This window comes from Schistocerca nitens, chromosome 6, assembly GCF_023898315.1.
Source record: "Schistocerca nitens isolate TAMUIC-IGC-003100 chromosome 6, iqSchNite1.1, whole genome shotgun sequence".
Taxonomy (NCBI): Eukaryota; Metazoa; Arthropoda; class Insecta; order Orthoptera; family Acrididae; genus Schistocerca; species Schistocerca nitens.
This window is the reverse complement of record NC_064619.1, coordinates 302,616,200-302,641,711: the sequence shown is the minus strand read 5'-3', so window position 1 is coordinate 302,641,711 and position 25,512 is coordinate 302,616,200. Positions and strand designations below refer to the sequence as shown.

The following is a 25,512-nucleotide window of genomic DNA, read 5'->3' as shown; positions in this document are numbered from 1 at the left end:
TTACCGTAAACTTACTTAACATATTATAATACAAAATCCCCCGTCGGCTGTATTCACACTGTTTAAAAATTTCTCACGCTAGTTCGTGCAGCGTTTGTCAATATAATAATGATCTATATATTTACTTTAGACCACATTCACGCATCATTCACACTACTAAAAGCTTATACAAAACTGTACAAACATAAATAAACAAAAGAGCTTTCAAGAAATAAACAGAACAATTCACAAAAACATTCTCTTGACCTGTTTCATGAATTTCTCTGTCCGCTACTGTACTCTGGTGGATGAAAATTAGAACTATGTACTCGACTGAACTCGCTTCACACCATCTGCCACATAGGAGTGACATAAAGGTGCCACGTCTCACCATTACGAGTGCAGCGGTAAATGCCACAGAATACTGTAAGCTACACATTAAATATAAACAAATCGCAGGTAGAGCAGTGGCGGCACTTTCTGGTAGACACTTCCCTGAATCAGAGAGCTGTAACTCCCATCATGGTGTTGGTATACTTCCCGTTATAGTAGGATGGCGCAGGCGATGGACATAGAAGCACACAGGGTGTTTAATCAACCCAGAGTTGTCAGAATCAAGGCTTCTGATACGAAAAAATTGGGCAAAATTTCTGATAAACGGTTGTTCTACTGTTGTAGACCAAAACAGTTTACTCGTTATTTAACCTTAAATATGAGATTTTTAATAAACGTTTAGAAAACATAAGCTTTTATTTCATTCTCACTTCATACAAACTTATAAACATCTTCCGTAAAATAAATAAAAGGCTGTCTTCAGTAGAATCTCCAGTACCAACCACCAGCCGTTTTTATTAAATTTACACCTACAGTTCATGGATAATCCTCGAAAGCTATCATTGTTTTCCTATGTAAATACGTTTTACGTTTCATTTTCGTCAACGACCACTCTAAACGTACGACGGGAGTTCAATAAATAATATAACAGTTTTTTCTTCGGCCAGTTTCCGTTAAAAAATGTTGAATTTTTTCTGGGACATCGTCGAAGATTCATGCTTCAGAAGCTACAATTTCATGAAGTTGCGATATGTGGTGGTGCTATACGTAGCCTTCAAAATAGCATCTCTAACGGAGCGACAGGGTCGAGCAGACCTGTCCAATCCTCGGTGTGCCGGCCGGCCGCATGCAATAGTGACTCCTGCAATGTTCGAACATGTGGACGCTCTAATTCGAGGTTATTGACGGATCACAATGAAGCACTTCGCTGCACAGCCGGACGACTCTATTGGTAGTGCTGAGATACTCGTGCGCCAGTTGGTACTGAAAGCTGTGCGCTCGCTGGGTTCCTCGCTGCCTAAAAAAAATGCGCAAATGTGTGTGAAATCTTATGGGACTTAACTGCTAAGGTCATCAGTCCCTAAGCTTACACACTACTTAACCTACATTATCCTAAGGACAAACACACATACCCATGCCCGAGGGAGGACTCGAACCTCCGCCGGGACCAGCCGCACAGTCCATGACTGCAGCGCCTTAGACCCCTCGCTGCCTAACAGATCACCGTAAAGACAACGAAGGGCCATCTGCTAGCTTGCGCGTTACGAGGCCGATCGTGACAGTTTTTGTCGAACATCTCACAGGCGATGAAACATGGGTTCACCACTTCGAACCGGAAACAAAACGGCAATCCGTGGAGTGGCTCTACCCATCTCTTCCCCCCCCCCCCCCCCCCCGAAGTGTCGGCCGCTGTAGCCGAGCGGTTCTAGGCGCTTCAGTCCGGAACCGTGCTGTTGCTACGATCGCAGGTTCGAATCCTGCCTCGGGCACGTGTGTGTGTGATGTCCTTAGGTTAGTTAGGTTTAAGTAGTTCTAAGTCTAGGGTGCTGATGACCTCAGATGTTAAGTCCCATAGTGGTTAAAGCCATTCGAACCATTTGAATCCCCCGAAGAAACAGTTCAAAGCAGCAGCCTCGGCCGGTAAAATCATGGCGTCGATCTTCTGGGATTCTGAAGGGGTTATTCTGCTTGAATTCTTCCCTCACGGTGTGCAGCGGTCAACTCTGAAGTGTACTGTGCTACCACAAGGAAATTGAAGAAACAATTTCAGCGTGTTCGTCGCCATAAAAATGGGAACTAACTTCTCTTTCTCCATGACGACGCAAGGCCTCACACAAACTTGCGCATCCGAGAGGACCTCACAAAATTTCATTCGACTTTTCTTGATCACCCACCCTTCAGCGCAGATCTCACACCTTCCGACTTCCATCTGTTTGGCCCAATGAAGGATGCACTCCGCGGGAAGCAGTACGTGGGTGATGGGGTTGTTATTGGTGCAGCAAGACGTTGGCTCCGACATCGACCAGGAGAGTAGAACCATGCGGACATACAGGCTCTCAAACTAAGCTGGCGTAAGGAGATTATGAGGAAAAATAATGTCTTGTAGCCAAAAGTGTGGAGAATAGTATGGTGTATTGGAATCCTGAATAAAGCCAACCTGCTTTCACAAAAAAATTGTTTGCACTACTTAGTGAATGGCCCTCGTAAAGGTGAATACAATTGATTAAAATTCCTTAAAGACTTTGGGTCCCAAAGCGACAGCTTTTCATACTGATAGTAGCCCTTAGACACAGAGACAACATGTATTTGATGATCACTAAATTGTTTATTCGTCGTAGTTATCAAGCGAGTCTAAGCATCGCAAATTAAGATTTCGATAACAAAGAGCGATCAAGTACATCCCTCTGTGAGATTATTCTATAATCAAGTTGTTTAAGTTGCCAGACGGAAAATACTATATCAGCAGATATAAAGAGTGGGCAATACAAAGCAGCCGCAGACTTCCTGCAGAGATGTCTCGACTAGGACAGCTGGTGCTCTTGGCTTTTGCGCTGAGCGCCGCCGGCGCTTACGCGGCCGTCAGGAACCTCGCCATCCCTTCGAGGCCGCGGCTCAGCGGAAGGATAGTCGGCGGGGCGCCCGCCAACATCACGCAGTACCCCTGGCAGCTCTACTTTATCACGTGAGTGCTCTGCTAAATTCAAAGTACAAAACACACACGCAGTAAAAAACTAGCGCCCGCCACACAACCAAAAATGATCAGCGTCAGAAGTTACCGGTAGTGAAATTTAGTTAGTAGCAGTGAGGCCCACACTACCATTACCTACATGCACTGCATCTGAGGATGAGGTGGCGATTCTGGCATCTGCTGAGGACCTACATCCCGCCAGACCCTCAGACATAATGGATATAGACTGCTCAGGCAATAAGTCGGTGGCAGCAGGTGACCCTGAGGCATAAACTGCCTCATTGAATGTTCCATGCCTTCCCAGCCTCACGATCACGTCATCCTCCAGTGGAATTGCGGCGGTTTTTTCCACTGCATGGCTGAGCTACAGCAACTGTTAAGCTTTACACCTCCTTTCTGCATTGCCCTCCAGGAAACCTGGTTCTTGGCAATGCGGACCCTGCCCTCTGTGGCTATAAGGTATGTCACAGGTACTGTAGCGACCATAATAGAGTGTTAGGTGAAGTTTGTGTCTGTGTCCTGAACTCGGTATGTAGTGAACATCTGCCCCTTCAAACTTCTCTTGAAGATGTGGCTGTCAGGATACAGACGATCCAGGAAATAACTGTCTGCTATGTATATCTCCCTCCAGATGCTGCATTACCCCTGAACGTACTGGCTGCACTGATTGATCCACTCCCTAAACCTTTGCTACTTTTGAGAGATTTAACACCCATAACCCCTGGCAGAGATGTCGAAATTTTGCTGTCACAAGTCGACCTCAGCAGCCTCTTAAATACAGCTGCCCCCCCTTCACACACACACACTTCAGTGTGGCACATGGAACATATTCGGCGATTGATTTTTCGATTTGCAGTCCTGGCCTTCTCCCATCTATCCACTGGAGAGCACATGACGACCTGTTTGGTAGTGACCACTTCCCCATCTTCCTGTCACTCCCCTGGCGTCATGCCCACAGACACCTACCCAGATGGGCTTTCAACAAGGCTGACTGGGAAGCCTTAACTCCTGCTGTCGCTGTTGGATATCCCTCATATAAAGTCATCGATGTTGTGGTCGAGCGGGTCACTATAACGATAATTCCACCAGCTGCGACATAGTCGCGTATACGAACAGTGATCAAATACTGTCAAATGTTTCTTATTTCAATCTTTGATCACAATTTCAATTCTTTTGACGATGACCGGTTTCAGTCCGTAATGACAATCCTCAGATCTTTTCTACACCATGTCCTAAAGTGATAAACCCATAATGGCATCGTCAAAACATATAAATATAATCAGCACAGCATCGTCACATAGATCTAAAATAAGGTGTAGAATGGGCCACATTATCCACACGGTCATTATTGCAAGTGGCTACGCTGATATTGTGATCAAAGACTGGAATAAAAACATTTGACAACGATAATTTCTGCGGCGGAAAACGCGATCCCTCGTTCTTTAGGGTGCCCCCGGCGAAAGTCAGTACCTTGGTGGTCGCCGGAAGTCGCTGAGGCAATAAAAGATCGTCGGCGAGCCCTACAGCGATATAAGCGGCACCCTTCCCTAGAGCATCTAATAGCCTTTAACGGCTCCGTTCCCGCGTTCGCCAGCTTATTAAAAGACAGAAACAGGAGAGTTGAGAGAGGTATGTCTCTACCAGTGGGTGCCATACATCACCTTCCCAAGTTGGGATGAAGATCAGACGTGTTTGTGGGTACCAGACCCCAACAGGTGTCCCTGGCGTTACCATCGATATCGATGGCATGTTGTCTACCTACGCCAACGCGACTGCCGAGCTCTTTCCTGAGCACTATGCTCGAGCTTCTGCGTCAGAGAATTACACCCCCCCCCCCTCCTCCGCTCCTGAGCCTTTCGCACTCTCAAACGGCGGATGAAAGAAGGGCAAGTCCTTTCGTACACTACACGCCACATTGAACCCTATAGCTCCCCATTTACAGAGTGGGAGCACCGCAGTGCCCTTGCACATTGCCCTGACACAGCTCCTGGACCAGATCTGATCCACAGATGCTTAAACATCTCTCGTCTGACTATAAGCGACATCTCCTCGTCATCTTCAACCTTATCTGGTGCTATGGTGTCTTTCCGTCACAATTGAGGGAGATCACCTTCATATCTGTGCTCGAACCCGGAAAAATCCCTCTTGATGTGGATAGCTATCGGCCCATCAGCCTCACCAATATTCTTTCTAAGCTACTAGAACGTATGGTGTCGGCGGTTGGGTTGGGTCCTGGAGTCACGTGGCCTACTGGCTGCATGCCAGGGCAGATTCCGCCAGGGTCGCTCCACCACTGATAATCTTGTGTCTCTTGAGTCTGCCATCGGAACAGCCTTTTCCAGACGCCAGCACCTTGTTGCCGTCTTTTTTTACTTACGAAAAGCTCTGTATTGAGTGTGTATCTATTTTTAGTGGCTATTAACAGTCAAGCAGCAGCTTTAGGGCTGTCCGTCTCACCTTATCTGTATGCAGAGGACTTCTGCATTTTGTACGCTCCACCTGTGTGTTGCTGAGCGGTCCCTATAGGAAGCGTTCGATCTAATTCTTAGAGCATGTCCTTTGTCCCTTTGTGTTCTTCGCCCTAGTGCTTTTAGGCTGGATGTTTTAATGTGTCAGGGGACTAATGACCTCAGCAGTTGAGTCCCATAGTGCTCAGAGCCAGCCATTTTAATGTGTCGCAGAGCGTCTGGCTTATCCTTTTTATTCTCGTGGTCGGCCATCAACGGTCATTTGCTCTCTTGTTTTTATCCCTTCTCCTGTCTCTTGCCTCTCTCTGTGGTTTTCTTGTCCACTTTTGTCTATTTTAGTTTTTGGTGCCCTTCCGTCGTTCTTATGGTTTTCCTTTCTTCCAGCATTGTTTTGTGTGTCCCGTTTGTTTTACTCCGCCCCCCCCCCCCCCTTGTGGAATTATTTTAACTGGAACGAGGGACCGATGACCTAGCTGTTTGGTACCTCTCCCTCCCCTCTTTTAAACCAACCAACTAATACGTTTGTGGATCAGCTTATGAAGATTAGTTACAATATAAATACATTCAGTGGTCTCGAATGCCTTAAAATGGCCTTACAAAATAATAAGTGATAATATTCTGTTTTACACGCTTTTACTAATCTTTACTGAAACACTGATTTTCATGTTATAATATTGTAGCGTAAGTAACTACCGATACATAAACGGAAAAATGTGTATGTGGCAGAATTTCGCCTGAGTACTAGAAAATTTTATAAACATCCAAGACCATGTCAAATATGGCTATGATAGAGGTGGTGTCCCTTATTTCTGTCAAAGGAAGAAATTCCCACAGGTCTTGATTTACTACAGTAGACAACCGGAAACTTTCTTCCATGAAGGCATTGACCGTCTTGTCTCACAGTGGAATGGATGTAGTAACAGTTATGGTGATCAATTTGGAAATAAACAGGTAATATTTTGCAGTTATTTCGTCTGTTCCCGATGCTTTGTAACTTTTAGACAATAAACTATCTTCCGGACTTCCTCTAATGTTGGTTCCTCTATTTCTGGATCTGCGGTATAATAGAGTGGCTGCTCATTCCTGATAAGATTGCCCTCCAAAATTCGCTTGAAGTATTCTCTCCATCTATCCAGAACACCTTGTCTATCTGTCAGCAGATTTCCCTCTTTGTCCTTACACGCAGTTGTTTTCGGTCTATATTCTTCAGTTCCTTCTTTAATTTTCTTGTAGAATTTTCTGCTTTCATTTCTTTGGTGGTGCTATTCAATCTCCTCCATCTTTCCCTTCTTGGCTTCCCTTTTTTTCCTCCTACATGTTGCTATCTCTAGTCTCTTTTCATTACATAATACCTGATTTGATCTACACTCCTGGAAATTGAAATAAGAACACCGTGAATTCATTGTCCCAGGAAGGGGAAACTTTATTGACACATTCCTGGGGTCAGATACATCACATGATCACACTGACAGAACCACAGGCACATAGACACAGGCAACAGAGCATGCACAATGTCGGCACTAGTACAGTGTATATCCACCTTTCGCAGCAATGCAGGCTGCTATTCTCCCATGGAGACGATCGTAGAGATGCTGGATGTAGTCCTGTGGAACGGCTTGCCATGCCATTTCCACCTGGCGCCTCAGTTGGACCAGCGTTCGTGCTGGACGTGCAGACCGCATGAGACGACGCTTCATCCAGTCCCAAACATGCTCAATGGGGGACAGATCCGGAGATCTTGCTGGCCAGGGTAGTTGACTTACACCTTCTAGAGCACGTTGGGTGGCACGGGATACATGCGGACGTGCATTGTCCTGTTGGAACAGCAAGTTCCCTTGCCGGTCTAGGAATGGTAGAACGATGGGTTCAATGACGGTTTGGATGTACCGTGCACTATTCAGTGTCCCCTCGACGATCACCAGTGGTGTACGGCCAGTGTAGGAGATCGCTCCCCACACCATGATGCCGGGTGTTGGCCCTGTGTGCCTCGGTCGTATGCAGTCCTGATTGTAGCGCTCACCTGCACGGCGCCAAACACGCATACGACCATCATTGGCACCAAGGCAGAAGCGACTCTCATCGCTGAAGACGACACGTCTCCATTCGTCCCTCCATTCACGCCTGTCGCGACACCACTGGAGGCGGGCTGCACGATGTTGGGGCGTGAGCGGAAGACGGCCTAACGGTGTGCGGGACCGTAGCCCAGCTTCATGGAGACGGTTGAGAATGGCCCTCGCCGATACCCCAGGAGCAACAGTGTCCCTAATTTGCTGGGAAGTGGCGGTGCGATCCCCTACGGCACTGCGTAGGATCCTACGGTGTTGGCGTGCATCCGTGCGTCGCTGCGGTCCGGTCCCAGGTCGACGGGCACGTGCACCTTCCGCCGACCACTGGCGACAACATCGATGTACTGTGGAGACCTCACGCCCCACGTGTTGAGCAATTCGGCGGTACGTCCACCCGGCCTCCCGCATGCCCACTATACGCCCTCGCTCAAAGTCCGTCAACTGCACATACGGTTCACGTCCACGCTGTCGCGGCATGCTACCAGTGTTAAAGACTGCGATGGAGCTCCGTATTCCACGGCAAACTGGCTGACACTGACGGCGGCGGTGCACAAATGCTGCGCAGGTAGCGCCATTCGACGGCCAACACCGCGGTTCCTGGTGTGTCCGCTGTGCCGTGCGTGTGATCGTTGCTTGTACAGCCCTCTCGCAGTGTCCGGAGCAAGTATGGTGGGTCTGACACACCGGTGTCAATGTGTTCTTTTTTCCATTTCCAGGAGTGTAGTATTCCGCGGCAAGCATTTCAGCCTTCCTTCCTTTTTCTGTTCCACTGCCTGTCTATATTCTTCAGCATACCAGTCTTATTCCTAAGTCTCCTTGTTTCCCCCCGTATTTCATGTGCTGTTGTCCTAATGGCATCTTTGTCTATATCATCTCCACCATCTCCTGTTTGTAACTTTCTCAATCTGTTCTGACGCTCCTGAACAGTAGACCTATCTTTCAGTTGTTCTATATTTCATTTCTTTACTGTCGTACTACTTCCTTTGGCACCCATGGCAAATTTCTGTCCCATTTTGGCTCCTTCTAGATAATAATCAGACTCAGCTCCTCGGAAAGTGCGCACATTTTCCATATCGGATGTTCACCTCTTTGATATCAATATAAGGCCTATTTGGTTTGCTTCGTTTGCTCCTGGTATTATCCATGTCCCTTTGTAGATGTTTTTCCTTGGAAAACAGGTACTTACTGCCTTCAACTTGATTGCAGAAGCAAACTGGGCAACCCTCATACCATTACTATTAGTTTCATTGTGCAGATTTTCCTTGCCAAACGCACTCCTGAACGCCTCTTCCTTTCCCAGTTTTGCATTATAGTCGCCAAGAACTATTTTGGAACCGTATCTGGGTATTCTGTCGCAAACCTCCGGTAGTTGATCCTAGAAGATGTCCACAATATCTTCATCTAATTCTTCCGTTGGTGCACATACATTCACAAAGTTCACATTGTGAAATTTGCCTTTCATACGCAGAGTACAAATTCTTTCATTATGTGGGGTGAAAGCAATAACAGACCTACGCATATCCTTGGAGACTGTAAACCCAACTTCATACTCGTCTTTCTTCTTTTCCTGAATAGTACAGGGATGTTTTAATCATATGTTCACCTGAATATGTGGGTTTTAGTGTCACTAAACCCGTTGTGATCCAGTAATAAAGGGCTAAATGCAACTGAAGTGGTTATTACTATCCAAGATGAGTACTCATAGATGTGGTTGCCCCACCTACAAGGTTGTCTGCAGGTCCGATCGATGTATGGCGTGCCACAAATGCAATCGATACCGTGGACGCACACCTTATGCAAATCAAGAACATCCTTTACAGATTAAAACAACCCTAATCTTAGATTGTGTCGAGAAACATACGTCACACCATGATACCATGTTTCCGCAGAATACGGACAGTGCTGTTGGAGAATCAAAAAGGTCGTAGACTCGGGTGCCATCTCCTTACTTCCATCACTCACTCGCTTTATGGTCGGTCGATAGCACAACAAAAATTGTAACAGACGTTCCGCATCTGAGATGCCGGAGGCCGAATGAACCAAAGTAAGAAGTACGCCTCCATGCTGAGCTGGTTGGAGACAACTATCAGCCTAAAGATACAAATCAAAGTGAGTCGGCTTACCGTAAAAGTTAGGTCCCAAAGCACTGTCTATCTTCCTCATGATTAACACAATAAGGAAGGGAGGCGAACCACACTTTCCCACCTTCATAGAGAAGCGAAAATTAGAATCGAAAAAATTCAGATGTTCTGAAAAACACAGTGTTCTCTCGTTGCATCTGTGACTCGCAGATGGCGACGTCTTTACCTGTTGAAATATCGGCAAAGTCGAGGACGTCTCCAAGCTGTATTCCCGTAGGATGTTCGCTCTGAAAAGTTCTTGGTAAAGATACGGTTTCGGGTCTCAGCCAATTCTGTTACGTTGGTAGATAAGTTCGTAGCGTTTTTGTATTGCATGTTGATATTCCGGTTACTGAGGGTTCATTTACCAATTGTCATTTTTATTTGTAGTTCACTGTTTGAGTTTACATATTGTCATTTGGAGTTAGTAAGAGGAGCTGTGAACGCTAGGAAATGGAATGCCAAGTGGGGAAATCGGAACATTTCTGGCATATTCTTCTGCCTGAGTTCAGTAGAGGGGTGACAGCAGCGTAGATAGCCAGAAACATCAGCGCTGTGTATGGGGATAGTGCTGTTGGACAGAACAAGGCAAGGAAAGATTTTCTCGTTTTAACGTGGATCGCTTCCACGTTATTGGCTCCCCACGTTCAGGAAGGCAATCGGGGTTTGCTGAATATCGTTTAAACGCATTAATCCATAATGATCCACATCACTGTACTCTAGAACTGTGATCATTCCGCCTTAGTGCGACATTTCCATGCAACGGGGAAGGTTCAAAAATCAGGTACATGGGTACAGCATACTCTAAGCCAAAATCACAAAAGTTCTTGGTAAGTCAAGATAGAAACTATCAGTTTCTATCAGTATCAGTATCAGTGGAATAAAAATTACGAACTGTACTGCATCAAACAAGACTTATCGTATTAGTTTATTATCCACACATCGTCCATGTTTTGTGTCACCTGATGATTTTAACTGTAATTGATTTTCATGTACAACTCGTCTCCCTCTTTCACGCTTCGCTTTTCGGCGGACTTGCACGACGTTCTCTAGCGCTATCCTGCTAGGTTTTTGGATACACGGTCCATGCAGATTTCCTCATAACTGTTTGCATAGGGCTCTATTTAGTTCAGTGTTCCTTATGGTCGTGCACGCTTCGCAACCAGCCGATAATATAGTATTTCTTTATTGGTGCTTATATACATTGTCCCCCTTTCGCAGCTTTGAAGGGCTTATTTTCTTCTCTCCACACCAAATATTCGTTTTATTTTGTTTTAGGGAGACCGCCTTTTTATCAGTTTGCCACTCGCTTCTAACTGGTTTTAGTTTATCAGAGACATGAAAGACGGTGTAAGTAGGCTGTTTATGTTTTCTTATTGGCAACGTTACATAGCGCTCTGTATGAAAATCACTGGGTGTGCTGTGTGCAGTCTGTGGCTAGTTTGCATTGTTGTCTGCCATTGTAGTGTTGGGCAGCGGCAGCTGGATGTGAACAGCGCTTAGCGCTGCGCAGTTGGAGGTGAGCCGCCAGCAGTGGTGGATGTGGGGAGAGAAATGGCGGAGTTTTGATATTTGTAAGAATGGATGTTATGAACTCCTATATATATTATGACTTTTGATGACTATTAAGGTAAATACATTGTTTGTTCTCTATCAAAATCTTTCATTTGCTAACTATGCCTATCAGTAGTTAGTGCCTTCCGTAGTTTGAATCTTTTATTTAGCTGGCAGTAGTGGCGCTCGCTGTATTGCAGTAGTTCGAGTAACCAAGATTTTTGTGAGGTAAGCGATTTGTGAAACGCATAGGTTAATGTTAGTCAGGGCCATTTTTTTGTAGGGATTTTTGAAAGTCAGATTGCGTTGCGCTAAAAATATTGTGTCAGTTTAAGCACAGTCATGTATAATTGTTAAAAAGGGGACGTTTCATATCCTCTTTCAAAATACTGTTTTGGCCAAACCATTTTCTTATAGCTTCTCAATGTATTTCTTCCAATTCATCACAACTTGTTCTCTTATATGGCCTACCCCATCTTAAGCTAAATTAAATCTACTGAGCTCAGATGCTAAATTAAGGGACGAGGCAATGCAGCAGCACAAAACAATTAACACAAACATCAATGACAAAAAATTCAAATTGGCAAAGCAATTGCAATATTACAACTAATATAAGGCACTGTGCAGCAAACAAGAAAAATAAATGCGTAGTAAAACTGGCTTAACAGCGTAATACAAAGTCAAATTCAGTAACATTATGCCTGGCAAACAGCAGCAGCAAATGAAATAACTTATATCTAAACATGACATAGCTCAAGCAGAAAAAATATTACATTAAAGACAACAGTGCAGATAAGGGAAATGTCTGTTCACATCTTAATATCTATGTAATTAAAGTGGTGCACCACAACTTATTCTACAAAAGAAATTACCAAGTACTTGGAAAGAAAATTCTGTATCCAATTCCTGTGAAGGGAAATGGTTTTTTTTTTGTGCTCCTTCGTTTTTTTTATTCCATCATAAAGTTACTATTTACTGGATCTGTAGGCATAAAATGTTTATATTAGTAAATCTATTAAATTTTATTTTAACCAATGCTGCAGTGCAGCTAGAAACTAGATATTAAACAAAATGAGTAAATAAATACATAAAGCAAGCCATATGCCATTTCTCTCAACTAGCAAGACAATAGCCGTGAAATGTTTCTCATTGTTTCATTACGCACTTTAGGATATATCATAAATTAAGAGCTCCACAGTATAATCATATGTTTTCAAGTTTGAAGGTGTCGTATTTACGGTGCTTTCTACAAAGGAATGTCAATAGCGAGGATAATGGCCTCCCTTTTTTTTCTACCTGTGCCTCTGAAAAGGCACACACTAATGGCTTTTTCTCCAGGCGTCTGACACAGCTGGGTGCCCACGACGCATTACATGCAGGTGGTCACTTAACTTTCTTACGGAAATATTTACGACAGCAGTTTCCACTACAGTGGCAGTCTCATATAAAAATATTTCACAGGTCAAGAATTTGCGTTGCAAATGTGTAGAAACAAAATCCTATGAATATAACAGTGTCTGAAAAATTTTCGTCGGCATTGTAATACATTCACGCATTTACATACATTTCATAACTCTTAAAGTACGATTCTTGGTTTCCAACAACCTTTTTCACAAACCAGAGTCCCTAACCACTACTCATTATTCCTTACCTTATTCGTTGACACTTCTTCAATATTTCATGATAACAGATACGTAGCATACTCAAATAACTCATATAGCATCGGCTTATTGATCATAAACATACCGCAACAGCATAATACACATAGTCATCGTAATAATAATATCATAACACCTCAGTCAAATATCAAAAACGTCGTAGCTTTCTGCAATAATTTCAAAACCTAAAAAAAATTCTCTGCTCATTTCAATAGTGTCATCTACCTCAAACGTAGTTTAAAATCATGCTCCCTTACCAAATACATCATTGAAAGCTCTCATAGTATCACAATGGTTCCGAAAAAAGTATGAACAGTTCACAAAGTACAGACAAAATACAATTTCTTAAGTGTGAAGTTATCCAACGGTGTAATTACGTAAACATCTGTCACTGCCACAGTAAAAAAGTTTGTCTCTCTCAGTTAAATGATCAGATAGCTGTGTAATTCTGTGTTAGAGAAATAAGGTACCGATGTGTAAAGTTGTATAAACAAATACCATATTTGCTAGGGCTCCTTGTGCTTGCTACACACATGGTACACAAAGTAAGCGTGTACCCCCCTGAGGATTAATGTAATTATACCCTCAGGTGTTACAGATTACAGCAATGGAATGAAATGTATCACGGAAAACTTTCTTTGTAATTCAAAAATCTTGAAAAATAAATGGTTTAAGTACAAAATTAATCACTCAATTGCGTGTCCTGTAGCGCTAAATGTGCGTCTTGCTGTAAGATAATTCTGTGGAACTGTCGTAGTTATCGTCCTCTGTAAGCAAAGTTCTGCTGAAGTCAATGTACTTACCTCATCATAAACGAAAGTGAAATGCATTGCGTATAGATATCGCAGTTATTATGTACCTTACCGTGATCAATAAAGTACTATAATGTAACGTACTGTTGTGCTACGAAAAAGGCTGTCTCATTGTAGCTATACCACAAAAGTTATTACTAAAACATGTTTTACTTTCCAGAATAATGCAGGAAAACTGTGCAGATATAAAACAGAAACACTGAAAAAGCAACATTATAAATTATTGGCCACTGCCCAAAACAATTTGTAAAATTTTTTGTGGGGAGCATGGGGGCTATGTAAGTAGGCTGTTTGTGTTTTCTTATTGGCAACGTTACATAGCGCTCTGTATGAAAATCACTGGGTGTGCTGTGTGCAGTCTGTGGCTAGTTTGCATTGTTGTCTGCCATTGTAGTGTTGGGCAGCGGCAGCTGGATGTGAACAGCGCCTAGCGTTGTGCAGTTGGTGAGCCGCCAGCAGTGGTGGATGTGGGGAGAAAAATGGCGGAGTTTTGATATTTTAAGAATGGATGTTATGAACTCCTATATATATTATGACTTTTGATGACTATTAAGGTAAATACATTGTTTGTTCTCTATCAAAATCTTTCATTTGCTAACTATGCCTATCAGTAGTTAGTGCCTTCCGTAGTTTGAATCTTTTATTTAGCTGGCAGTAGTGGCGCTCGCTGTATTGCAGTAGTTCGAGTAACCAAGATTTTTATGAGGTAAGCGATTTGTGAAACGCATAGGTTAATGTTAGTCAGGGCCATTTTTTTGTAGGGATTTTTGAAAGTCAGATTGCGTTGCGCTAAAAATATTGTGTCAGTTTAAGCACAGTCATGTATAATTGTTAAAAAGGGGACGTTTCAACGGGGAGAGGCTTCAGAAAAACGTAAAATAATGTTCTAGTCACAATTTGTGTAAGTACCTGATACACAGAACTATTCTGATTCATATAATACTATTTACTAAGCCAGTGTAGAAAGAAATATTGTAAAATACTTCTTTTCTAACCCCTGTTTGCAACATCTGGGAAGAGCCTAAACTGGCGTGAAACGGGTGGTGGTTTTAGTAAAAGAAATTATCCATAGCCAGAGCGGAATTTTTGCCTTCTCATAAAAATGTGGACATTTGCCTGCGATTGCCCGCAATTCAAAATAATGTTCAGTACAAAAGCGCGAAGATTTTGGAAGGACGCTTCTCTGTGTGTACTAATGGACGTGTGGATCGCCGTCATTTTCGGTGGCGACTACGACGTCATTAACATCCTGGCAGACAAGCTAATCAACGCGCACAATAGACTGCAGCCCACACAGGGCCGGATCCCGGCTGGCACATGGCCCGCGAGCAACGATTTCCAGGAAACTGAGTTAGTTACGTCTACAGAATCGGAAAAGACAACCATCTGCAACTCTGCTTGCTCGTCAGCAATTGGCTCGTGAACAACACTGATCATTCCTATTCTTTATCGTTACTGATGACGAGGAATGGTGTATTAACATAAATAAAAGAAAGGAATGGTAAACCCCAAACGAAGCAGCAGTTCCCCGTACAAACATCTGCGCACATCCACAAAGGACAACGTTATGCATCTGGTGGAACAGCGACGGTGTGGTATACTACGAATTGCTTCCACGAGTTGTAACCACCACTCCTCATATTTATTGTCAACAACTGAGATGTCTTCCTCACGCAATCCAGGATCAACGACCAGGAAGACTGCGTGGAGAGACGCTACTTCACGATAACGCCTGCCGAATTCTGCTAGACTGACAAGAAAAATTTTAGGCGAGATGAGTTGGCTGTCATTCCGCACCCATCTTATTTAACATACTTAGCTTGCGCCTTCAAATTTTTGTCTTTTCCGATGTCTGCCGAACAGCCTGCAACGAATTTTCTTTCCGGATGAAAATGCGCTCCCGACATGGCTCGACGAGTTCTTCCCCTCAAAGCCACGTGAATTCTACGGTCTCAGAATCGAAACGCTACACCAGCGTTGCCAGACTGTTGTAAACAGTGAAGGAGAGTATGTTATACATGTGTTTATTAAACTTATGGAAAAACGCTATGAACTTAGGCACCAAACCAATGTTTTCGCACATAATAAGCACACCCCACAAAAAACTAATCACCCCTAGGAGAAATTACGCTAATACAGAGTAACGCCTCACCTAGCATTGGTAAGTTTCTCAGGTATGCTACACTGTGTGATCAAAAGTATCCGGACCCTGACTGAAAATGATTAAAAAGTTCGTAGCGTCCTCCATCGGTAATGCTGAAATTCAATATGGTGTTGACCCACTCTTAGCCTCGATGACCGCTTCCACTCTCGCAGGCATACGTTCAGTAAGGTGCCGGAAGGTTTCTTGGGAAATGGCAGCCCATTCTTCACAGTCGGTGAGGCCTGACACGAATTCGGCGTTCCAAAACATCCCGAGAGTGTTCCATAGGATTCAGGTCAGGCCTCTGTGCAGGCCAGTCCATTACAGGGATATTATTGTCGTGTAACCACTCCGCCACAGGCCGTGCATTATGAACAGGTGCTCGATCGTGATGAAAGAGGAAATCGAAATCCCCGAATTGCTCTTCAACAGTGGGAAGCAAAAAAGTGATTAAAACATCAATGTAAGGCTGTGCTGTGATAGTGCCACGCAAAACAACAGGGGAGGAGGGGAGTGAAGCCCACTTCATGAAAAACACGACCACACCATAACACCACCGCCTCCGAATTTTACTGTTGGCACTACACACGCAGGCAGATCACGTTCACCGGGCATTCGCCATGCCCACACCCTGCCATCGGATCGCCACATTGTGTACCGTGATTCATCACGCCACACAACGTTTTTCCACTATTCAATAGTCCAATGCTTACGCTTCTTACATCAAGTGAGGCGTCGTTTGGCATCTACCGGCGTGATGTGTGGCTTATGAGCAGCCGCTTGATCATGAAATTCAAGTTTTCTCACCTCCCGCCTAACTGTCATACTACTTGCAGTGGATCCTGATGCACTTTGGAATTTCTGTATGATAGATGTCTGCCTATTACACATTACGACCCTCTTCAACTGTCGGCGGGCTCTGTCACTCAACAGATGAGATTGTCCTGTACACTTTTGTGCTGTACGTGTCCCTTCACGTTTCCACTTCTCTATCACATCGGAAACAGTGGACCTAGGGATGTTTAGGAGTGTGGAAATCTCGCTGACAGACGTATGACACAAGTGAAACCCAATCACCTGACCACGTTCGAAGTCCATGAGTTCCGCGGAGCTCCCCATTCTGCTCTCTCACGGTGTCTAATGACTACTGAGGTCGCTGATATGTAGTACCTAGCAGGAGGTGGCAACACAATGCCCCTAAATGAAAAACGTAAATTTTTTAGGGTGTCCGGATACTTTTGATCACGTGGTGTATATGCAGCTTAAGAAACTCATTGACGATTAGATCCCGTAGAGCTAACAAATTGTGGGGAAGTTTTCCCTGCAGTTCCCAAAAGTTATTTAGAGGACAAGCTGAGATGTGATAGATACGGTTTTTGAGAGTTCGTCAAACCAGCAACTTATGCAAGTTAACAGGGCTGTTATTATCTTAGAAGACCCGAGTGTCCACAGTATACACTTCATGAAGATTTGAAAGTAAAGGTGATATTTGTTCCCAAGCGATGTTGAAATGAACATCTGCATTCATGTTTAATGTATAATGTATGAATGGGACCAAGTCATCAAAAACACCCCAAAAAACTAACAGTATCATCAGAAGCCTTAACTACACCTGCCAGTCACTGTAGTTTAAACAGCTGGTTCAGTCACAACTCATTCGGCTGTTGCTGTAGCTGCCGGATTGCATCATGGGAAGAGGGGAAAAATTGTGAAACATCGATTCATACAACACAGCTAAAGTCAGATACTGCGCAGTTTCTGTGTTCTTTTGTCCAGTGAAAACGTACAGCTTTCTGATAAAAAATAATCTAAATCTGTCATCATATCAAACGTAAAAGCTGATGAAATGAGCTCAGAATGAAGCTTGGCAATCGTGCTTTGAAAACGTACAGCTTTCTGATAAAAAATAATCTAAATCTGTCATCATATCAAACGTAAAAGCTGATGAAATGAGCTCAGAATGAAGCTTGGCAATCGTGCTTTTTATGGCCTGCGTCCTGTAAGAGAAAGGTGCACTGAAAACTTCGGGTCTGCAAGAAAATGGTGAAGTGGATGGGGAGGGGGCAGTCGGGACTGTGTCAAAAGAACTTTGTCTGAGATAAACATCTCTTAGAGGTAGAAAAATACACCCAAACAGAACTCTAAAGAATTTTAGCTTGCACGCCGGCCGGTGTGGCCGAGCGGTTCTAGGCGCTACAGACTGGAACCGTGCGACCGCTACGGTCGCAGGTTCGAATCCTGCCTCGGGAATGGATGTGTGTGATGTCCTTAGGTTAGTTAGGTTTAAGGAGTTCTAAGTTCTAGGGGACTGATGACCTCAGCAGTTAAGTCCCATAGTGCTCAGAGCCATTTGAACAATTTTTTTAGCTTGCACAGTGCTGACAGGCTGTCCCAAGGGAATTAAGTTAAAAAAAAGACGTGAACAGCAAAAATACCATTGATTGGTGGCTGCAGTGTTACGTCCGTATGACTTACAGTTTGAGTTGATTTTTTCGAGAACAGAGCTGTTTAAACATTTTGCAGGTGTCTGGTGGGAAATTTTTAACAGCAAAATAATTATACAATTGGCGAGGAAAGTGCAACTATTTAAGGATTGCTTGACTAAGTTATCTTGGAGCAAAATTCATAAGGCCTTCCTCTAAATTCTAAAAAACACTTCGCTTCTGGCTCTTGGTGACTTAAATTCGAGGCTTTACTTGGGGATCAATTATAGCAAAGATCAAAGGCATCTCTCCTCAGCAACGAAGACTGATGGAGTCCAATGTTCGATTTCACAGCGGCACACACCCAAGTACGCATTTTATGGTAGCCAGCAATACCAACAGCGGTTCTAATTACATTACTTCTGTGAGTATGGTCAGGGCAACTTGCAGCACTAGCATGTTAGGACAACTGGAACATCATGTTTGACAGTACAGACACAAATGTACCGATGACGTCAGCTTCTCTTTCTAGCCATACGATCAATGTTAGTCATGCGTACACAAGTTGCAGTAAATTCATTGGGAAAGGGAGATGATCTTTAGCATATCCCTTCTCTTTACCAAATAACCTTGTCAAAATTTACTTACATTATCTCAGTTTCACTTTCGTCAAGGTTTAATTATGCATCAAGTAATTTCATATTATGTCTTTTTTATTTTTTGCGCATATAAACTTTTGGAACGAATTCAGAGTCACACAAATTATGATTTTGGCTACAGTGATTAGTGAATGCTCTATCATGATCGATGTGTTTGAAAAAAAAAAAAAAAAAAAAGAATTGTGAATACCCCAACATATGTTTCACTGCTAAGGCCGAAAAATTGTAAAACGTTGATGGTATGCATTGTACACATTCAACCCAGCACTGACTTTTAGGAGAGAATCTGTGTCACAGTTAATTTTAACACAGGTTGTTTCCCAAATGAAGTTTCATAGTACAAACATGAAAGACACCAAATACAGCACATTAGTTTTGTAAACACATAAGTTGGAATGCAATGAGGATTCTGGAACGCTTCCCAAGCTTCTAACACCTGAGAGGACTAATGATTTTATAACACCCACCCTCCTTATCAGCGACATCATTATTCTTATGATTTCAGCAAGCCACTCTCCTTCCCTCTCCTCTCCACCTATCGCCAGCCAATCACAGTGCAGTATTTAAAATGAAGCAGCCAATCAAAATACAATAAGGGTTAGTTCTCTAACCAAATTTTGTTAATAGGAAATTAAAAACGCCTCCTCTGTCTCCAACCAATAACAGCCCAGTATTAAAAAGAAACAGCCTATCATAATCCAAGATGGCATGATTTAGTTGTTCTTTATATCCCATGATTCTTTCCCCTCCTCTCCAGTTATTCACAGTGAAGTAGCCTATAAAATTACGCATAAAATGTCACGTTGCATTATTTACGAAGAATAGTGTATGCACACGTACCTCTGGTGTAATATTAAAATTATGTGTAAAAATAGTGTCAAGTTGCGTTATTTCCCTGAAAATCAAAGATATTTGCGCAAACATTGTGACAATGAAAGTCAAATACATACTAGTTCACCTCTCTGCATTTAATTAAACTAATATTAAAAACACGAGTAAAATAATGCCATGGTCCAGGATGTACACATATACCTCTATATTTCATGTGTCCTTACACGTATGTGAACTCTGTCATTGAAAGCAATCATTTCATCTCTATCTTTCTCTCTCAAAAGTTCTGTACCTCCCTCACCTTTTCTCTCTCTCTCTCTCTCTCTCTCTGTCTCTCTTTCATACAAACACACACACACACACACACACACACACATACACACACACACACACATCTCTTTCATATGTCAAATACTGCTCTCCTTGCACTTATGATCTCTCTCTTTCCTTCCAGACCTGCCTATTCATTACAATATATTTCTGAAGGAGTAAAAAGAAACATAAATAAGAACACAGAAAAAATAATTTTATTATAAAAATATTTCACAGGGAACCGGGAATTTATGGTGCCACATGCAATGGAGATATATGATATCAATGCACATTCTGCTTCGTCCTCAACACTTTTTAGAGCGTCATCTATGGCAAACAGAAGTTTTTTTACAATTTGAATAAGTATTTGGGACAACTCCACTACACAACCTAGTTTTGCCTTAATAAAATCTAAACGCCATTGAATGACAATTTCATGAGCATACTGTTTACAATATTACTAAGGTATCCTTAATGTAACGGAAACAGTTCAGTGGAATAAATACGATCATACTCACCAGACACTTCAGAAACAACAGTGTTCAGAATCTGTAAAGCGCTATCTCTGAAGGAAGTTTATTATTCTCTCATTCACTTCTGAAGAAGAATTAGGAACGAGAGTCAATATGTGAGACTAAGCACTCTGGCGAATCAAACAAGGAGCAACCAGTCTTCTTTTAGATAACTAACATTAATATCTCTGATGGATCCAGTGCGCCACACTTCTGAATAAAACATAACTTCTTTCATAAAATTTACATATTAATATTTTCGAAATAGACTGTGCCCATGTTATTCACTCTTCTGTAATATATCATGCACAAATTATCGCTATTGAGAAAGTAAAGTTCGTCACTGCCGATGCTCACGAATCTTGACAGCAGATATATGAGTATCTTGCACTTCTTCAGATGAACCAGCACTGCAACTCCGAATTTAGTGTTGATGCGTCTCGCGCTCAGTATCGAATGGTGCCATCCCTCCTGTAACATCGATAATATTACAGTGAGTACTATGCTTCCCGGGGTCTTTAAGTTCTGTAACATGGAATCTCTGCTTTCATGTATTACAAGAACTAATTGGTAACCAAAATATACAAGATGCATCGCAATTAATGACGTAAACGCGTACAGTTGAAAGTGCACGATGCTAGAAGCAAAAAAGTCTTAATAGATATGAACTCCAAATCACATAATTTAAGTGCTCTGAGCACTTCATCTTCGATACTGTGAAACAAGTCTCGTCTACTGCAAGCTCTCTACTTTCCATATTTTGAGAGATTTGGAGCCAAAAAAAGGGAAAAAAATTCTAGTAAAAATGTGCTCTAAAATGCACACCTTAAGAGTTATGGCCACTTGTTCATCTTCGCTACTGTGTAAAACATCTATTCTCCTAAACAAGTGCTCAGAGCTCTTACGGTATGCACTTTAGAGGCCATGTTTACTGGACATTATTTTCTAGTTTTGGTCCATACCGGTTCCTTCCAAAATGTGGAAAACTAAAGCTTGCAGTGTAAGAGGTTAGTTTCACGGTATTGAAGATGAAGAAATGCCCATAGCTATTAAGGTATTAATTTTAGAGCGTATGTTTAAAACATTTTTGTTTCTAGTACCGTGTACTCTCAACTGTATGTGTTTGCACCATTAATAATACAATACATCCTATATACAGATTCTCTTAGTACTAATAGTGCATGTCTTTGCAAAGACGACGGTTGTAATGATTAAGGTGGTGGTGGCATACTGTGACGAGTCTTACAGTTTTTATAGCACGCCACCGTGCTGACTCATAAAACAAAAATGCGATTACTAAGAAAATATGCGATAAATAAGCAATAGTCAGCAAGTTTCCTACCTTGTTTTTTCCGAGGGTTTTTCCCCCGAAACATAATTTTAAAAAAAGTGCTGCGACAGACAGACTTTCAATTTGTCGAGGGTGTGCATGTTGAATCTCTTGCAATAGTGCGGGGAACAGGTAAGCAGACGTTGCACCTTTGCCCCGAAATTTTTACATTAAAATTTTTCCCACTCTTCACAACGCATGTAATAATGCAGTACTCATTTATAAAGTGACAACACTATGCTCTCAGGCACTCGCGCCTGCAACGATAAGATAATATGTCCGCGTGGACACTATCTCTCAAGATTTTCTGGGCACAATTTGCTTGTTCACTGTAAACAACAGGTATAATACTGGCTTTATTATTCGGTCGATATTTCTCAGTTCTTCTGTGAAAGCGAAAGCGGTGTCTCACCATCTGTTCTCACAAATCCAAGGCGTGCTGTTTGATATGAAAAATTTCACGCTATGATCACATTAACTGTTTCAGAATCCGCAAAATTGTCCTTTTGTGGACATCTTACAACTGATGGATTGTGTTCATAAGGAACTTCCCTTTTGTTTACTTTAATTTCTGCAGTCATTGTAAGTTTTACACAATTCTCGACGCTCGTCTTTAGCACATATTATTATATTATCATGTGAGTTATTATTGTCTATCACATTAGACCGGTTTGTGTAACAGTAACTTTGTAAAATTAGAATGTGGATGGAAAGGCTCTGATTGAGCAGGAAATTCTGGGGAGGATCCCTTCCAGACTTATTTCAGAATATGGACTCAGAGTAAACGTCGCCCTCTGCAATTCTTTCAGGATATATTTCGCCTCTCCAGATTTATTTCAGAATGCAGACTCTGAGTGAACGTGGCCCGCTACCATTTTTTGTGGATACACTGATCAGCCAAAACATTATAACCTCTGCCCACCGCAACGCTGTATGCCGCCCGATGGCTTTGTGGGCACGTGACGTGGTAACAAAAGTATGTAAGCGGAGCAGACACCGACGGGGCTCACCCTAGCGATGATATGTGCTGCAGATGGGGATATCCGTTGAGATAAGCTGCTTAGACAGAGGGCAGAATATTATTATGCAGGGCCAGTTAACGGGTGTCTCGAAAACGGCGAAGCTGGTCGAATTTTCTAGTGCTACTGTCGGAAAGAAGTGGAAGGACAGTGAAACTAACACTAGGCTCTAAATGGTTGAACGTCCATGACTCTTCACAGAATCTGGTGTTCGGAGACTTGTCCGCTCTGTAAAGTGGTGACCTGTGACATCTCTGCCGAAAAAGCTAAATGGCGCTAAATGGTTGGAAGCGCACAACTCTTCGCAGAACGTAGGGTTCAGAGGCCTGTCTGATCTGTAAAGTAGGATAGATGGTGATCTGTGGCAGTTCTGCCGAAAGAGCAAAATGCTGGTGCACGTACAAGTGTTTCGGAGTCCACCGTTCATCGTACTTTGTTGAACATGGAGCTCCGCCGCAGACCACCCCTACGTGCTGAAATGTTGACACAACGACATTGTCAGTTACGATAGCAGTTGGTACGGGACCAGCGGAATTCGACTGTCGATCAATGAAAACGTGTCGGCTCTTCGGGTGAATCACATTTTTGCTGTACCTCGTCAATGGTCGTCTTCACAGACGCCGTCATCAAGGTGATGGCGGCTCGATACCTGCAGCGCGCCACGGACCCAGGCTTATGGGAGCAGTATTAGCCTAAGCCATGGGAGCCGTTGTCCTGCGGCTGCATGGTACCTCTGGTAATTATCGACGACAGGCTGACAGCTGCGAACCGCGTGCATTCCTTCATGCTTGATGTCTTCCCCGATGGCGAGGTCACCTATCAACAGTATAATTGTCCTATCTCGAAGCCAGAACCGTGCTGCAGTGAACTCACGTTGATGTCACGGCCATCAAACTCGCCTGATGTAAATCCTATGGAAGACAGCTATTTGGCGCCATCAGCGCGTACGCAAAACAATGGCCAGCTGTTTACGCGAATTACACAACCTGTGCGTAGACATCTGCCGCCACCTATCTCCATAAACATATCAGCAAACTGTCGGATCGCTGACACGCATAATCGATTATGTATATCGTTCCAGACACGGACAAGCAAACTACTAAGCAGGCGGTCGTAATGTTTTGGCTCATGGTATCCCACCGCTTTCTGGGGCGTCTCCACACACGTCTTCACTGGTCATCAGTGCTCAATTCTAAGTAGGACTCATCACTGAAGACAATTTTATTTCCGTCAATGAGATTTTAGGCCAAAGATGGGTCTGGAGACGCCCTGGACAGCGGTGGGGTACCAAGCTGTCCTGTCACTCGCTATACGGTCCGAGAAACAGGACTGGTGGACTGGGTTGCCATTCATTTCATAACAGGACCTCTTCGGTTGTCATCCGAGGCACCATTACAGTACAGCGGTACGTCTAGGATATTCTACGCCCCGTTTAGTTGCCCTTCACGGTAAACAAATCTGGGCTTTCATTACAGCGAGACAATGCCTTTGTGCTTGCAAAACCCTACCTTGGCCAGTAATGTCGCCGGTTCTCTTTCCAATTTAGAACTTTTGAGCGTTATTGGTAGGGCCCTCCAACCAGCTTCGGAGTTGGTGTTGTAAGGCGATAGTTGGATAGAATTTGCCACGTTATCGCTCAGGAAGACATTCACGAACTCTGTCAATCAATGCTTGCTGAATAACTGCTTGCATAAGGACCAGAGGGGGATCAATGCGTTACTGGCTCAAATGGCTCTGAGCACTATGGGATTTAACATCTATGGTCATCAGTCCCCTAGAACTTAGAACTACTTAAACCTAACTAACCTAAGGACATCACACAACACCCAGTCATCACGAGGCAGAGAAATTCCCTGACCCCGCCGGGAATCGAACCTGGGAACCCGGGCGCGGGAAGCGAGAACGCTACCGCACGACCACGAGCTGCGGACGCAATGCCTCACTGAGTTGCTCAATTTGTAAAGCTCTGCCTCTTGAATAAAACGTCCAATTTTTCTGAAAATATAATCACTTGGTTGTCTGTGCGTGTATATCATATCTACCGATTTCCGTACCATGTGGATAATTTATTCGACGGGCGTCAGTTTTTTTTTTTTTCCCCCTTTGAGTGTATGTCTCACTAGTCCGTAAGTCCAATTGTCCAAGTCAGATGAAGCTAGGGAAATGTATATGAACACTAAGAATGTGGCCCTATCGTGTCTGATGACATCAGTGGACGGTATTTAGCCATTGTCACAAACCGACTTCTAAAAAAATCTGAAATGTTTTCAAGTTCACAACTTCAGGTGGGTGTTAAAGGAAAGGATGAACCTTTGCATCAACGTAGATATGAATAAAATATTTCCCGTGGAAACATACAGAAAACTGCCAAAAGTTGTTGAAGACAAAATGGCTTTCATAAATTTTCAGTCACACTCAGCTTCTAGTTGTCAGTTATATCTCGTTCATACCCAGCAAATAACAATACACATTACGTGTCTAATTGTATTCTTATTATTAACCTTGGTGAATATGTCATTTCCTACTTCACTGTATCATGTATGAATAACTGAGATAAACAATATTAATGTATATGTTAATGTGTACAAAATACAGTACTTTGAG

The 25,512-nt window shown here is 43.1% G+C and overlaps 1 protein-coding gene across 1 annotated transcript in view; it reads left to right on the top strand.

The window, feature by feature from the left end:
- The first annotated feature begins 2,813 nt into the window (after positions 1-2,813).
- LOC126262998 (trypsin beta-like) overlaps positions 2,814-25,512 on the top strand; it is a 45,577-nt gene continuing 22,878 nt past the window's right edge. Inside the window, exon 1 of the mRNA XM_049959955.1 lies at positions 2,814-2,995. Coding sequence (XP_049815912.1) covers positions 2,826-2,995 — 170 coding nt within the window. The 5' untranslated portion in view covers positions 2,814-2,825. The remainder of the gene's footprint in view (positions 2,996-25,512) is intronic.